Below are 17,916 nucleotides of genomic sequence, written 5' to 3' on the forward strand. Positions count from 1 at the left end.
CATTTTCTGATGGTCGCGATCGCTGCTCTGTGTGCCTGGGCTTTCAGCATGCAGTAGCAGCGTTCGTGGATGACTCATGTTCCTTCTGAATGGGAACATGAGCATCTCTACACTGTGATCTAGACTCAATGATCTGATAAAGTGAGAGTCCCCGTGTCCGTTACTCGTTCTGCTTCTTAAAATAGAAGCTCTTCGACGCACGGATAGGGTGATATGACGGTGAATGTGTGGCACAACCCCCGACGCTAGTTCCTCGGGCCACACCCACCGCTCCAGTGTTAGAGCCAGTGAGCGCTGTATCGCTTCAGACATCTGCCTCTTTGCAGGTACCGTCTGTTTCGTTCAGCGCTCCAGAGGATGATGCGATGACGATCGCAGCATCACAAGGCGGGCTTGACTCCTCAGGAAGTGAGGATGCGGCCGCGTTGTCTCCCTCGGGAGCGTCAACGTCGCCGTGTCTGATCCCGCGATGACGGCCATGCTATCTCGGGCCTCTGTGAGCATCGGGTGGGGGTGGAACTCCGCCCTGTCTTGATCTCTCGTGGCAGGATAATTGGTTTTTGGGTAACGCTGCCGCCTTACGGCCACGGCCAACCCCAATTTCCTTTTTCCCCGAGTTGCATGCGGAACTGACACGCACTTGGGTAAAAAAAAAAAAAGCCCAGAGAGCGTGCTTCAGTTTTGCCGCCTTTCCTCCCCTCGGCGACGCGGTTGCCTGTGGGTACGCTGGGACTCCCCCGGTGGAGCGCTCTGTTGCGATGCAGCTGCGTCCGCAGGGCGCGTCCTCCCGCGGTGCTCCCAGATGCCCATCCAAAGCCTATGGGTTCTCGTCGTCTATGGCGGCGCGATCCTGTAGAGCGGCGGGACAGGCAGCCTCCGCCCTGCATATGATGAGCACCTGCTAGCTGCTCAGGAATGTGCACGAGGAGGGGACGGACCAAGCGAGCTGCGAGCCTGCCGCCTACCTTGCTCTCAAACGGGCGACGGAAGCAGCCGCTCGCTCCCTTGGTCAGGTTATGCCCACCGCTGTGGTCCAAGAGCATCATCTAAATGTTTCGGCGGTGCGGTCCAGGACTTTGCCCAGCACTTCTCGACCGCCTAGGAGCAGACGGAGGTGGGTTTACACTTCTGCCCCGACGGCCAGCTGCTGCCTCCACCCAGCCGTCGGCTCAGACGCCTCCGCCCGCTCGCCGCCGAGGACGCCCCCCTGTGGCTCCCTTCCCTCCCACGCGGCCCCGGCAGCAGCCTTCAGCCGGTTCGCGTCGTGGAGGAGGCCACAGGTAGCGTCTCAGCCCCTCAGGCCGCGTGCCCCGCTAACGCCAGGCGAAGCGATGTTCCTGAGACGGGCTTCTCAGTGATAGTGTCATGGTTTTTCTCAGGAGGCGGTAGCAGGGCCCCTCCTTCCCCCGGTGGAGGGCCGGTGGAGAATCTTTTGTTCTAGCTAGCGCCTTGAGCTGGTTGAAGAAAAACTGACACTATCATTGAGCACACAGACTGGAATGAGTGTGCACGACGTCCAGTGGGTCGCCCCGCTCATTCCTCTCTGTCTCTGAGGGTGCGGATGGGAGCATGTGTCGTCCCTCGACTACACCACTCCCCTCCCCCTCTATCGCCAGACCCCCGGCAGAACAGACCCCCGTGGAACGCTGGTCCTTCCCTGGTCTCTTCTGTCGGGGAACGGGGCTCGACTGGGCATCCGCACAGGGTAACTCCTGTGTGCATGCCGGTCTCCCTGTACCGCTGCCCCTCCGGGGGGACGTCTGTGGTTTGCATGACTCCGCTGGTTCAGTTCCTGGGAGCCTGGCTAGAGCTCCTCGACCTGTCCCGCTGCGTCATCAGAACGATCAGATTCGGCTATGCGACTCAGTTCGCGAGGTCTCCTCCTCCAGTTCGCTCCACGGTGGTCGGTGGCTATGCCCCGGTCATGAGAGCGGAGATTGCGACCCTGCTGGCGAAGGGTGCAATCGAGTTGGTCCCTCCAGCCGAGGTGAGGTCCGGGTTTACAGCCCATACTTCACTGTCCCCAAGAAGACCGGTGGGTTACGACCGATCCTGGATCTGCGCATTTTGAACCGTACTCTCCATCGACTACCGTTCAAAATGCTCACAGCCAAACGCATTTTCGAATGCGTTCGACCTCAGGATTGGTTTGCAGCGATCGACCTGAAGGACGCGTACTTTCATGTCTCCATATTGCCTCGACACAGACCGTTCTCGGTTTGCCTCGAGGCCAGACATCAGTACACGGTTCTCCCTTTCGGGTTAGCTCTGTCACCTCGCGTCTTCACGAAGATCGTCGTGGCAGCCCTTGTTTCCCTTCGCGAACACGGGGTTCGCATCCTGATTTATCTCGACGATTGGCTGATACTGACACACTCTCGAGAACAGCTTTGCGAACACAGAGACCTGGTGCTCCGGCACCTAGCCCGTCTGGGCCTTCGGGTCAACCGGGAGAAGAGCAAACTTTGCCCCATGCAGAGGATCTCTTTTCTCGGCATGGAGATAGACTCGGTCGCCATGTCCGCGCGGCTCACGAATGAGCACGCGCACTCACTGCTGACTTGTCTTCGACTGTTCGAGGGCAAGAGTGCGGTTCCACTGAAACTTTCAGAGGCTCCTGGGGCATATGGCATCCGCAGCCACGGCAACGCCGCTCGGATTGCTTCATATGAGACCGCTTCAGCTGTGGCTTCGCGATCGAGTCCCGAGGTGGGCATGGCATCGCGGCTCGCTCCATGTTCCAGTGACTCCAGCGTGCCACCAAACCTTCTCCGTGGTCGAACCTCAGCTTTTTACGGGCCGGTGTCCCTCTTCAGCGAGTTTCCAGGCATCTCGTTGTCTCCACGGATGCATCTACCACGGGTTGGGGTGCCATGTGCAATGGGCATGCAGCCGCGGGTTCCTGGACAGGACCCCAGCGCCTCATGCACATCAATTGCCTCGAGCTGCTGGCAGTACGCCTGGCCCTGCACCGCTTTCGAGCACTGCTCAGGGTCAACAAGTACTTGTCCGTTCAGACAACACCGCTGCAGTAGCGTACATCAACCACCAGGGTGGTCTACACTCACGCCGGTTGTCGCAGCTCGCCCGCCACCTCCTGATATGGAGTCAGAAGCACCTGAGGTCCCTCGTGCAGTGTACATTCCAGGAGACCGGAACCTGGCGGCCGACGAGCGGTCACGGGTCCGCCCTATCTCTGGCGAATGGCGACTCCATCCCCAGTTGGCCCAGCTGATTTGGGACCAGTTCGGGGAGGCACAGATACTTCTGTTCGCCTCCCGGGACTCATCCCACTGCGCCCCAGTGAGCCTTCTTGCACGGGTGTTGTGCAAGATCAAGGAGGACGAGGAGCAGGTCTTGCTGGTAGCCCCCTATTGGCCCACCAAGACGTGGTTCTCCGAACTCATGCTCCTCGCGACAGCACCTCCTTGGCCTATTCCTCTGAGACTAGATCTATTCACTCAGAGACGGGGCACTCTGTGGCACCCTCATCCCGATCTTGGAGGCTACACGTGTGGCTCCGGGACGGGACGGGGCAGATTTGAGTTCGCTGCCACCTGCGGTGGCGGCAACCATCACTTCCGCTAGAGCGTCGTCCACGAGACACCTGTACGCGTTGAAGTGGAATCTCTTTGTCAACTGGTGCTCTTCTCACGGAGAAGACCCCCGGAGATGTTTCGATCGGGGTCGTGCTTTCCTTCCTGCAAGAAGGGTTGGAGCGTAGGCTGTCGCCCTTAGGGTTCATGTCGCGGCCATTGCCGCGTCTCATGATGCAGTGAAAGGTAAGTCTATGGGAAGCATGACTTGGTCATCAGGTTCCTGAGGGGAGCGAGGAGGCTAAAACCGCCTCCCACCCCTCGTGCCCTCTGGGGACCTCTCAGTAGATCTAAGTGCTCTGCAGAGGCGTTGCAGTTGGTAGTTTTAGCCCTGTCCTATGTAGACAGCACTCCTGATTGCATTGGCCTCCATCAGGAGGGTAAGGGACCTGCACGCACTCTCCGTTGACGAAGCGTGCCTGGAGTTCGGGCCGGCTTACTCTTACGTGTTCTTGAGACCCCGGCCTGGATATATGCCCAAGGTTCCTACCACTCCCTTCCGGGACCAGGTGGTGAACCTGCAAGCGTTGCCCCTGGAGGAGGCAGTCTCAGCCTTGCACTGCTCTGTCCAGTACGTGCACTCCGCACCTATGTCGACAGAACGCGGTGTTCAGGACCTCAGACCAGCTCTTGTCTGTCATGGGGGGGAGCCAGAAGGGAAGGGCTCTCTCAAAGCAACGGCTGTCTCACTGGTTAGTGGACGCCATTGCTTTGTCTTACCAGCAGCAAGGCCGTCCGTGCCCCCTTGGTGTGACGGCCCATTCCACTCGGGTGTGGCCTCCTCTTGGGCTCTAGTGCACGGCGCCTCGCTAACAGACAATTGCAGAGCTGCAGGCTGGGCGACACCAAACACCTTCTCGAGATTTATAATCTGCGAATTGAGCCGGTGTCCTCTCACGTACTCGCTTACGCCAGTACTGGACCCGCTTAGGTGTCTTCGCTTGCTCGCCATTCCACTCCTCGGATTGGATAAGTGCGATATTTCCTCAGTGTCTTCCGTTGAAGCCTTGAGTCCTCCAGCACCGACGATGCAGGCACCACTGCTGTTGCTCTGGATGCTGGCTAGGTGCCTCCATGTGCACGGTTCCCTATGGTAACTGTCTCATGTGTATTATCCACTGTAAGCCTCTCTGAGCATGTGTATTCCCTTGGCAAACCATCTGCCACCCCTGGAGTTAAATTCTAGTAGCCACCTGCGGTTGGTGCTCCAGTATCTCCATATGCGTTCCTATGCGGCCATATGCGTATTTGTAAGTCCTCCTTCGGTAGGCATCTGGTAGCATGTCCCTCCCGGGATATGTTTCCCAGTGTACCTTGGTATTCCTGTGTCAAAGTGGGATCCCTGTAAAAAAAGAAAAGGGTTCAGGGGTCCATACTTTTGCAGGGCACTGGAAGACAGCTTGAAGATGGCGTGATGGCACTGACCCCCATTCACCGTCACTTCTGACGTAACTCGAAGTGACTACGAAAGGGAACGTCTCGGTTACGGATGTAACCCTCGTTCCCTGAGTAGGAAACGGAGACGTTACGTCTCCCTGCCACTTCTGCTGTATCGCTGGGTAGACGCCGGAGTTCAGCCTTGGCTCCTCAGCGAAGACATACTGCGGTTGCCTTCACTTCCACCTTTTATACCCACTCCGTGGGGCGGAGATACGCTATGCAAATTCCGCAGCCCCAAGGCATTTTCATGCCATTGGCTCGTTTTTAAATACTCGAAGAGAATTGGCTTTCTATGCGAAACCCCCATTCTCTGTCACTTCTGACGTAACGTCTCCGTTCCCTACTCAGGGAACGAGGGTTACATCCGTAACCGAGACGTTTTTGATGAACACATGCCAGGATTTTCTCCATATAATGGACTTCAATGGGAACCAAAAGGCTCAAGGTCCAAATGAGAGTTTCAGTGTAGCTTCAAAGGGCTTTAAACGACACCAGACGATGAATAAGGGTCTTATCTAGCGAAATGATCGATCATTTAAAAAATAAATAAAAAAGTTTTATAAGCACAAATGCTCACCTTGCTCTGTTCTGTGATGAGCGTTTGTGACTCCTGTTCTAACTCGTTCATCAAAATAAACAAATCTTTTTTCAAGTCATGACTCGAAGGGTCCTAGATAAGACCCTTATTCATCGTCTGGTGTCATTTAAAGCCCTTTGAAGCTGCACTGAAACTCTCATTTGGACCTTGAACCGTTTGCTTCCCATTGAAGTCCATTATATGGAGAAAATCCTGGAATGTTTTCATCAAAAACCTTTATTTCTCTTCAACTGAAGAAAGAAAGACATGGACATCTTGGATGACATGGGGGTGTGTAAATTATCAGTAAAAGATTTTTTTTAAAGGTGCAATGTGGGATTTTTAGCGACATCTAGCGGTTCGGTTGCGAGTTTGCACCAGGTTTGCACTAGGGGCTCAGCCCACTGCTCACCTCTCCCTTTCGAAGAAGCTACGGCTGCTAAAACGGGACAAACATCTCGTCGGCTCAGACAGCAGAGAATAGCCAGAGTAAGCCAAGAGTGTGTAACATTGTCACTTTTTCTGTACCACAGTCCATTATACCACATCATGGATAAAGTTTACAAAGCCATAGTCAGGTGAGGATCAAGGGTTTTAATATATAATTTAATATAATAATAGTAATCAGCTGATTGTCTCACAAACGTAACCAGCAGCACATTTCTCCCCACATAGCAAACCCATAATACAGCGAGGGAGCAGCTATATATTTTTTATATATAGTTTAGCTGGCTAATATGAGCTGTTACTGTGGCTGAGCTAGGACGCGTACGCATGAGTCCAAAGGTCGGAGGTGCGCGCGCTGTTACAATCATGTCATTTTTGACGCGCGCACGTCCGTAATCTCCGCATCCCATAGATACTATTTACTACTAGGCTTTTTTCTCTGATTTTGAAAACTCTTCGCGATCGACTTTAGTGATCTAAAAGTCTCTATCGATGGGTTAGTGATTCCTGTAACATACTGTTTTACAGTCAATGACATGAGTACTAATCATCAGCTGTCTCACAAACGTTACAGCACATCTATCCCCACATAACAAACCCATAACACAGCGAGGGAGAACTAAGTTACATAAAACAATCCCAACTAATATTTTACATCACTCACAAGGGAAAAGTCACTACTCACGAAGTGTAAGGCTAGCTTCCAGCTTTCCGCTACTTCTCTTTCAAGGTAGTGATGAAACGCGTTCTGTAGCGCTGTTTGTTCGCTTTCGGCTACGGTAGAAATATGACGTCACAACATGGCGACCTTCAGAGAAGGGGATTCCCGCGGTTATGGAGCTATAAATGTCTCATTCTAAGGTAATAAAAACATTACGGTTAATTAAGTAAGTTCTTTATACACCACTGAAAACATAGTTATGAATGTCATATTGCATTTCTGTTAATAGATACTCAACTTTTTTTACACATTGCACCTTTAAAATTGAACTACTCCTTTAAGTTCAGTGATGTTTCATTTTTGTTTTTAAAAAACAACTTTTAGTTTTTAATTTTAAATTTAAATGTTAATGTCCCCAACAAAACAAGTCAAAAGCCAATGGCAACAAAAGTGGAAAAAGGCAATTTGTTTTCTATATGTTTGATATACATATCAATTCAGGTTTTTGTTGCATGTAGGCAAAGTTTCTGGTGTTTGTATAATTATATAACTTTTCGATCCAGGTTCAATATAAGCTCTATCGACAGCTTTTGCGGCATAATGTTAATTTACCCCAGATAAGTAGTTTTGATACCTCACTTGGTTGAAAAACAAATAAACTCATCCAATACAGAAATGTTTTAAATTTTTTAGTGTTTATAATTGATCAGTTCAATTTGAACCAAGATAGAGACATTTACAATTTACAGAGACAAAAAGGAAATGTTGATCTCATATCATAGCAAAGAAAATAATTTGTCATCCATCTAAAAACTTCAATAATTTTTCTTCAATAACATTCGTCTATAAAATATCATTAAACCATTAAAACATTATTTAAAAAATGATGGAAATACAGTGCATGATTTACATAATACAAGCAATCCATCTTGTGTGTTCTTGTTTGTTTGTTTTTATTTAAAAATTATTAAATGTAAAAAAAAAAAAGTTCAGTAAGTCAGTTACCATGGCAACAGAAACTGGTTAGTGAAAAGTACCAAAGTTGCTGAAAAGATTACTGGTCACAGTTCAGCTCAAGGCGGTGTGAACTGAGACGGACTGGGTTCTTGACTCCCATGAGCATTATCAACATTCTCCTATTGTTCCATCAACTTGTTTCTATTAAAAGACACAACATTGTACATGTCATCTAAAATACACTTATCCTTATTCACTAGTATTAAACAAAATTAAATCATGACATGGAAATTATGAGATCACACAAATACTCATTTTTTCCTGCACTTACTTTTTTGTTCCTTAGTGAACGTGATGTGCGAGTACACAAGACTGCCAGCAATGCTATTGGGGGGAAAAGGTAAGAAAATAGTTTTTTTTTTAAATGTATGGGTTACACAGATTTTATACAGAATTCTACCTAAATTTTGTTTTTATTCACATTTTAATATCTTAATTATTTCTTCTAAATTCATGTTTTTTGAGAAAATCAAGAATTTGGCAATGTTGCCGCACCTTGATCATTCAAGGAAAATTACATCACATTTTGTAGTTTCTTTTACAGTCTTTTCATGAGAGTGACCCTCATTCTGAGATTACATTCTCTGGTAAAGTTTCTTCACTATCATTTTACAATGGGCCTTTTTACCTGATGTTTAGGCCGATAAAGTTAACCCAAGTAAAGATGTAATCTCCACCAAACACCATCCCGATGTATGTCACTAAGATATTCTGTTGGGTTGGTTAAAGGAAACACAGTTAACTCTAAACTGATAACATTTACATTACACTTCACAATTGCCAAGATTCTGTGAATTACCAACCTTGATACAGCCAACAATTGTAGTCGTCAAAGCGGAGTTATAATGTGTGCATAACATAATTGAGTACATGAGTATAAACCTGCCAAAACAACCAATGATATTAAAATCACAAAAAAGAAAAAAAGAATATCAATTTTAATATCTCAAAAAATTACAAAATCAAAAACTTGACTTGACTTAAAGGTGAAGTATGTAGTTTCTGCAACACGTGGTGGAATTACACCCCCCTTTCACACATCACGCCTCCCCCAGCTCAAACACTACAAACACAACTCTTACAGGTGCTTGTGAAGGCATTCTCAACTATAGATAAAAAAATGGACGTAGTGTCCGTGACATCACCCGTAGGTTAAGAAGAGCTTTTTTGAAGCTTAAAGTGGGCAGAGCTGGCCGTCGCCATCTGGGCGCGTGTGACTCCCATATAAACGAAAATGGGCAAAGAGGTGATGGGATCAAGCGCTGGCTGGTTATGTATTTTGGATAATTTTTAACCCCAAAAAAGCTATGGACTGCAGCTTTAATGTAATTTAAACTGATGAGTTATACAAAAAAAATTCACAGTTGTCATGAAGGACAAAATTAGCCTAAAACCACTTTTTGTACCAGGCTGTAAACATATTTTTTTCTGCTGTAAAGTTGGGCATTTTAACATGGGATTGACTCTTTTTTGGAGCCTGTCTCTAGTGGCCAGTCGATGAACTGCAGTTTAAGTCACTTCCGTGTTGGATTCAAGAGAGATTCACCGGAAGGTTGCAGCTTGGTCTCAGCAGGTAAAAATTGACTACTTTCAATAAAAGGTCCAATATATTGGAATACTTTTAGCTGCGATGTTGTCATGAGTAAGCAGTTGAGTAGTATAACAATGTAGACTTGCAAGTAAAGAAAAAGATATCAGACTTACCCCATGACACAAGACAACACAAACTGAATCACAAAGAAAACATCGGTCCAACCATCATACTCCAAAGTCTGAAAATTCACAGATTATATTTATTCTTTTTACTGGTTTTTATGTACATTTTCTTAAATAGTCAAGCAGAATTTAGATCTATTTTTTCCAACTGTCCTTCATTTATCAAAACATTTGGTGTAATAAATAAATGTTTATTTATTAAAATTCTTACTTTCTTAATGTCTCCAGTTAGGTATGCTAAAATCATAGTGGGAATAATCATGAATAAAGCATTGTAATACAGCAGCCCATATTTTCCAAGTTCCTGCAATGCAAGGAGGGGGAAATCATTTGATAAAATAAGAGAAAAATTAACTGAAAGCAACAAGCACTGACAAATCTTAAAATATGTCAGTATCATGGCTTTGTCTCTAGATGCACACCAGTAATGGTTCACCAGGAACCAGAATTTTTTCTAAGGCATGTTTATAAAAACTACCAAAATGTCCAAACTAAACTGGACTAATTCTGGCTTAATCAAAGTCTATGAAACCACAACCAAGTGTTTAATTCAGCATTATTGGGCCATTTTTCCCCAGTCATCTCCATGGCGGAACCCAATTTACCTGAATTCAACCTAACAAACTAAGTAATAAATAAAGATGACAAAATGTACAGTTTATATATGAAGAGTTCAGATGCAAAAGCCTCTAAATGCCATTTGAAATTTTCTTCTAAAATGATCATTTTTATCAAGCTTGTATATTTAAGTTCAGTAATTTCACTTAAATGGCAACGAAGATTACCTATTAATTGTCATTTAAGTGAAATTACTGAACTTAAATATACAAGCTTGATAAAAATTGTCATTTTAGAAGAAAATTTCAAATGGCATTTAGAGGCTTTTGCATCTGAACTCTTCATGTATATATATATAAGGGTTAAATTACCTTGGAGTCCAGTTTTTGTTTCATATAAGCCCCATTTGCAGCAGTCAGAATGTTGTTAAGTGTAATGAACACATATCCATGGAGGTCAAAAGCTAAATCTGTGCTGTGAAAGTCAAATAAAGTCAAATTAATCGACGCAACAAGCCATTTCTCAGATTTCAAAAGAACCGGCACTGTTCTCTACTCTTAAAACACAGCAGAGGTGCAATTACATTCATAAACAGGTGAAAAGAAACTTTCTGCGAGGTCAAGGAATTAAATCTCAAATGCAATATTTTCATCGAGTGTGAATTTGAAGCTACCTTGCAGCAATAAAAGCTCCCAGGATCATGGTGAATACAGTTGCCTTTATGGACCATGAATACGTCTTTCTACAGATAGAAAAACGACAAACAATAAACGTGAGTGTAAATCTCACATCTCGTACAACTTGAACTGCAGTGGTGGAGGAAGTACTGAATCTCAGTACTTAAGTAAAAGTACAAATAACCAGATAAATATTTACTTTAGTAAAAGTAGAAGTAACACAATGATAACCATACTTAAGTAAAAAGTACCTGATTTTAAATGTACTTTAAGTATTAAAAGTAAAAGTACTTGCATAACACTTTATTCTCTTAATATATCTATTTTCTAATTATTAATAAAACATTCAATTCTAACTCATTCAACCTAATACTCCTATAATGATGATCAATAATTATGGAAAAAAATGTCACCATTTCTGAAACAAGCTTGCAATTAGGCAATATACACATCATGCTTATCCTTACTGTATGTTAATAACTATGTTTGGCAGTAAACACGATTAATATATGGTGTAATTCTGAACCTCTTGGCTTGCCATAATCCTAACCAAACGTATATTACACACAGTGTGTTTCCTATGGACGTAAAAACTAATTTTCGCGTATAAATTGCACGATAAACACACTGCATGTGAGACGCATTTAGTGTGACCGGGTTGATGTATCTATGGCAACCAAACGTCACTGGTGAGACAAACGTGCACCGGACGGACGGTCAGATTATATTTTGGCAGGGGAAAAACTGATCAGAAAATTTTAGACAGAAGTTGTAGAAATGTAGTCGAGTAGAAAGCATAATAATTGCTGCAAAATGTAACAAAGTAAAAGTAAAAAGTATGCATTATTTATTCTACTTAAGTAAAGTAAAGATACGTGAAAAATGTACTTAAGTAAAGTAACAAAGTATTTGTACTTCGTTACATTCCACCACTGTTGAACTGGGTCAACTGCAAACTGATAGAAAAGCAAAATTATACTGTGGAGACATACTTCAGGAGGAAACTCTCAAACAGCATTGTGAATAAAATGGAGAATCGCCTGAGCACAGTAAACATTGGCAGACTGCAAAAGAGATCATACAGCATGTTATATCATTGTACATTCATTATATAATAATAACAACAACAGCTGTGGATGAAAGTTTAAAAAAGTTTTGAAGCGTTGTTTTCTTTTCTTCAGAATACCACACACTTACTTCAGTTGTTTTGTTCCAAACAGGCCTGTTAACTGATTCCCCACGTACAGAAAGGGAAGTGGAAATACCTACACAGTAAATATTGTGAGAACTGAATATAGTTTGGTATAACTGTATAACAGTATAACTGAGTATAGTTTGGCCTTCAGTGTTCAGACTTACCTTATGAGGTACATGCCTATCAAAATCTGGGAAATCAACCAGATGTAATGATTTTGCTGCTTGCAGCACAAAAACAGTTGCAAACATCTGCAAACAACATAATGAACCTTCATCAGCTACTGCTAAATGAATGCAAGATATATGTTTAGTAAACAAAATGCTTGATCCCAGATAGCAATATAGTGTCTGCCCAGATCCGGCCCACATCTGGGCCTTCTGGAATCCACGTGTACCAGATGCACCGGATCTGGGCCGACAGACACTATGTTGATGTCTGGGGGGTGTCACAGTCATTAAAACCCCAAAAACTGCAAGTAGGCCTACATGTGTGAATGAAACTAACAGATTATGAAAGCTAAGAGCTGAACATGTACAGTCCACCTTTTTTCTAAAAGCTATCGTTCTATTAAGATGAATATTGAGCAAGTCAATGTAGTGGCATTTTCACTAAACTAAAGTGAGGTTAATGTCAAAAAAACAGACAAGAAAATGTCTTATTACAGTTGTCTGGAACATCCTGTGGTCAATCACAGGATTGAGCAGTCAAATATTTGAGTACAATGAACAATATGCAGTCTCTCTCTATATTCAAACACGGATGAGAAGAGGTAATTGGCACCATTTTATGTCTTGAAACAGCTACTGACTGTGGCCTTTGACTTTAGTACTAATGCCAAGATAAACATCTAAATTTAAAGGCTAAATTTACACACAAGTGGGCTTGGTTCTTTAGGAAACTTATGCTTGGTACTTTCTACACATTACTTGATTGGATTGATTGGATTGCAGATGAATAATGCATGATGAATGATCTAATATTGTAACGTTATTGTTTCAATGGACTAGTTATCTTAGCAGAAGCTTAAAGATATTTAAATGATTTTATATAAATATAATTTATACAATTAATATAAATAGAAAAATAATGAAAAACGACTTTGTACAATAATCAAATGATTTCATCAAAATGTTATGCATTTATGAAAATGTCAACGCACAAAAATCTCATTGGATCTAATCAATATAGGCTTCGTGAGATTCACAATTAACACCCACTGAATAGATTCACAATTAACACCCACTGAATAAATGTAACAGCATTTTCTTACCTGGCCAATTCCCAGTGCTAAAGAGGAAGGAAATCTGAGAGGGAAAACAGAATAACAGTGCACAAAATACTAAACATTTTAATGAAAGGCGCTCATTCACTCGAAATGTCTAAATGTCCACACTGTCTATGCAATTTTTTAATCAGTTTTTTTTTATTTTTTACGTGTTTTATATGAGCAAACAGCAGCTATGACGAAGCAATATGTCATATCATAGCAAAGGTGAGTAAAACTCTTGCGACATAGAGTTTTAGCGATCAGATCCATACTTTCTCGGTCGCATCTGGTAATAAAACACATATGAATGTGCTGAAAGAAAATATGAATGAATATGAATGCGATTCATTACCTGTAATTAGTAAGAACACTCTTGTTAATGACAACTATGACAAAAGAAGAGATCCCGTAGCAAAATGCAGCAAATAACTTCAGAAATAACGCAGCTTTGTCACTGCTTTTTCCTAGCGAAACATTATCTTTTGCGTTATTCTGAGTAAATCTCGCAGAGTTAACTTTTCGTATGTCCGCCATGTCTACCTAATGCTGTTTATTATCCGGAGAAAAGGTCCAACTACTTTTCTGCACAATAACCGTTCCCTTCTCTCGTTCACTGCAGTTTTAAAGGGACAGTGCTCTACGGACCATGTTCACATTTCCGTGTGTGGAACGCGGAAGCGGGGCCGTTAGGGTATCGGGTCCCTGGAACTTTTAATGGACCCTTTCACATTTCTGGGGTTCTTCTCAGAAGTGGATATGTCTCTTCATTGTTTGGTAAACTTCTGTAGCAGTGAGCAGCAAACAACTGCAAATATGTTTCATAGGGTTTGTTTTATTTCCATATGCTTCAATAGCAAATAGTTTTTAATTTTATTTATCCATTTTTTTTTTGTCATTTACTGACAAACACAATATAGCATTATAAATGTGCATACATTTTATATTTTCACATGTTGACCGTAACATCACAGTCTGTGAAATGCCATTGGGTTAGACCAGCACTCTATGACGACCCTGCACAAACGCAACAGTATTAGGGTATTTTCACGTCCATTCTACAGTGTTTTTATCCTAAGTACAACCTTGTTGTATTTGCTGGCAGCATTATTGGCCATATTCTATACATAATATGTTACTGCATTATTGCAAAACATTATTACCAGTAGCCAGCAGGTGGAGTTAAAGCACCTCAAATATGTACTGGTCACAGTAGTTGAGTGGTAAACGACATTTTACTTACAAAAACCTTATAAGTGAGGATTAGGTCTACATATTTGTGCATATATTGATTGATCATGTTTTGTTTTTTTTTTTTGAAAAAGCTGAGCTGTTTGTTACACTTCCGCTAATATTTCTGTGGGTAGGTTTATTATTATAAGTTTTTTTTTTTTGAAGACATAACTTCAAGTCTTGCATACAAAAAGATAATGTTCATTTATATAGCAGCCTATGTGTTGGCTTTTAAGCAAAATCTTTAACAATGAGTCTGAAAGAAACATGTAGAAATATAAAACCTAAAATTTACAATGTTTTACTAATTGACATTTTCTAATTGTATAGTATTTTTCCTATAAAAAGAAGTGTTGGTCGCCAGTCATTTTAAAGGGATAGTTCACTTTGAAATGAATTTTTGATATGTTTTAGCTTACCTAAAGGGCATCCAACAGAATTACAGGCATTAGACAGAATTACAAGAGTTGCTGGAAAAATTGTAGGATCTAAACAAAAACCGGTCGCACAGTTATATCAAATTGCTGTTCAGAGGAAAGCTTTGACTATAGCAAGAGATACATCACACCCTTTGAATCATGTATTTGAATTATTGCCATCACGTCGTCGTTACAGAACTCCAAAAGCTATTAAAGCAATATATAAACAATCTTTCGTACCAAATGCAATAAGTCTTTTAAATAAAAGGAAGAAATTGTGATTGTGATTATTTTAAGCATATATGTTTATTATATGTATTGTGTGTTGTTAATTGTTTTCTGTGATTGTAATTGCGAGACCAAAGACCAATTTTCAGCCAAGGCTAAACAATAAAGGCTTACTTACTTGTCCAAGATGTAGGTGTCTTTTTTTCCACAGTATTTTCAATTTTGACATTTTTTGGTCAAACCGTTGTTGTCTGTCAGTCATATGCAGGTATGGGGGTCCGCCTCAAAGAGCATGCACAGAGAAGTCCAAATTAAACATGATTTAAGGACTTGTGAATGTAAGTACACACTGATGGCCTAAGACACGAAACGAGCGGTTTGTGTGAGAAAACGAACAGTATTTATATAGTTTTTACCTCTTGTTAACAAACATGTCGATCTGATCTGAATCAGATGTCCAACTGAACCAAACTGAACCGTGTCCAACGTTACACCGGAAGTGATCTTTCGCGCGTCTACGTCACACATTCTTTACACTGAGATTTCGGAAGTTTTACCTTCACTAAACATATTTAGATATATCGAAATCGTCTTCCATTGCGATTTTCCTATTTCCTGGTTTCCCGACCCCCTAAACCTGCATTGTATGACTGACAACAACGGTTTGACCGAAAAATGTCAAAATTGAAAATATTGGGGAAACAAAGACACCTACATCTTGGATGCCCTTGAGGTAAGCTAAAACATATCAAAAATTAATTTCGTGAACTATCCCCTGGTGCTCTTGAGGTCGTTTTGTCATTGTGTTAAACTGAAAACAAGATTAGAAACTGCAGATCTGTTCAAACTTCAGGTGTACCCCATTTGTCTGCAGGATAAGAGGCAAAACCCCAGATTTAATCTGCTGCCTGTTTGAGTGAATGTGGCCCTTAGACCCCAATTTTCACCTCAGTATCACTGCTCTTACAACAGCTCATACTCGTCGGGATGTGTGATCATGTCATAGAGGGATGGGTGTGAGATACTTGTGATTAGGGTTGCATGGAGGGTTTTGTTGGCGTACACTGCACCTTAAAGATCATTTGAATTTTGATGCCACCGAATGGATTTAACTCATTCCTGTAGATGTTTTAGAGCATGGCTAGGCAACTCTGGCCCTTAGATCCACTTCATGCCTGTAGCTTTAATAATATATTGAAGACCTTGGTTAGCTTGTTCAGATGTGTTTTATTAGTTTTGGAGCTGTTTCGGGTATGGGTTAGGGTTAAATAAACAAATATTATTAATAAACAAATATTACTTAGCTATACGTTGTACAATATGCTATTGTATAACGTATTTTGAAAGTATCCTTTCAATGCATCGAAATGCACACAGTTAAAATATACCTAAAATATATTTTTAATAAAGTGCAAATAAATACACTTTTAATTTTCCCTTCAAGTATTTTCTAAAATATATTTTTAAGAAAATATACTAAAGTACAATTATTTTAAAGTGTGTTCAAATTTTTAATGTGAAAATATGTAAAAGCATGATGCTAAAATACTTAAAGATAGTACTCTTTTTGTTAGTGTGTTTGCAATGTAAAAGGGAATACATTTTAAATACCAAAAAATATCCTTTTTACACTGGGGGAGGGTGAGTAAATGATGACAGAATGTTTATTTTTAGATGAAATGTCCCTTTAAAACATCATTGTCTCTCTCTCTGTGTGTGCGTGTGTGTGTGTATGAAAGAGTTATTCATTTACAATCGTGAAAACAGACTGGTGGCCCACTTTAGTCAACGAGGCATTGATGTTGAAAAAAAAAGTTACTGTGTAATTTTAATGAAAGTCTGTCATCTTTAAAATGTTCTCATTCATTGACCTGCTGATCCTCACCTCTTCCTTTCCAGAGTAATAAAACCAGCCCACCACTTGATTACCCTATTATTACGCAAAAAAAAACCAAACCCAACTGCAAATCTGGTTAACAACAACTATCAATCTTTAACTGGTAGAAAAATCATCACTGTCTTCACGCTCTGAATTATTTACACAGTTATTGATTCTGCATTTAAGAGACTAAACTGTGACCTGAACACAAAGCTTATTTCAAGAGGTCAGGCTGGCTTTTGTTAGCAGCTTTACTTGGATGAACTATCGTCTTGTGTTTGCAAAGCAAAGCAACTAATGAGATGTTTACCTAATTATTGTCCCTGTTCCTCAGCAAAAGAGCCAGAAAGCTCTGTCATTTTCTGTGACAGAAGATGTCTTTGCACACTTGTGCCTCTGACATAGTTCCCCCATTTTATTTATTTTATTTTTTTTTGGATGCTAGATCAGTCGCAGACACATAAACAGTGGGAGGGAGGGGGAAAGTGAGGGAGGGGGAAGGGGGGGGGGGCTTGAGCAAAACAACAGATCGCTGCCCTTCATCCCTTTGTGTCGACAGTAATAATCCATTTGAACAAGCCCATGCTCACCGCATCAATCATGTAAACAAATCTCACACACAACAACTCTCTTCTGTTTCTCTATGATGCTCTGATTTTTTATTTTTGCCTATAGGCTAGTTTTTGACTTAAAGATTCAAAGAAAGCTATTTTGTTTATTTCCTAGAAAGAAAGAAAAAACAGTTCATTATTTGTGCTTTTAGAATAATGATGATAATAATAACAACAAATGAACTATAACCATAATTTGAAGTTTGACTTTTAATATAGGGCTTTCCACTGTGTTGTTTACTGGTTGAGGACACTGGGAGTGGTGCTCAGTCTAATGAGGTCACACCCTGTATGCCCGTCCCGCCCACTGTGCCATGACTGACACATGCTCTCCTGCCCCGTTTACTACAGCAGAGCGGCACAGGAGCTGTCCGTGGTGCTGAGAACGAGGAGTC

The 17,916-nt window shown here is 42.3% G+C and overlaps 2 protein-coding genes across 2 annotated transcripts in view; one reads left to right on the forward strand and one right to left on the reverse strand.

Moving 5' to 3' along the window:
* Positions 1–17,916, forward strand: part of LOC148981390 (uncharacterized) — a 208,363-nt gene that overhangs the window by 29,403 nt on the left and 161,044 nt on the right. The gene's annotated exons all lie outside the window — the stretch shown is intronic.
* On the reverse strand, positions 7,740–13,821 carry slc35d1b (solute carrier family 35 member D1b). Its single transcript, XM_039649526.2, has 13 exons — positions 13,507–13,821; positions 13,158–13,191; positions 12,049–12,135; positions 11,887–11,954; positions 11,682–11,753; positions 10,686–10,754; positions 10,384–10,486; positions 9,666–9,758; positions 9,443–9,510; positions 8,542–8,620; positions 8,367–8,449; positions 8,010–8,062; positions 7,740–7,879 (listed from the first exon to the last, which is right to left on the reverse strand). The coding sequence occupies exons 1-13, from the start codon at positions 13,686–13,688 to the stop codon at positions 7,869–7,871; spliced, it is 1,002 nt and encodes a 333-aa protein (XP_039505460.2). The 5' UTR covers positions 13,689–13,821; the 3' UTR covers positions 7,740–7,868.

This window comes from Pimephales promelas, chromosome 5, assembly GCF_988280905.1.
Source record: "Pimephales promelas chromosome 5, fPimPro1.hap1.1, whole genome shotgun sequence".
NCBI lineage: Eukaryota > Metazoa > Chordata > Actinopteri > Cypriniformes > Leuciscidae > Pimephales > Pimephales promelas.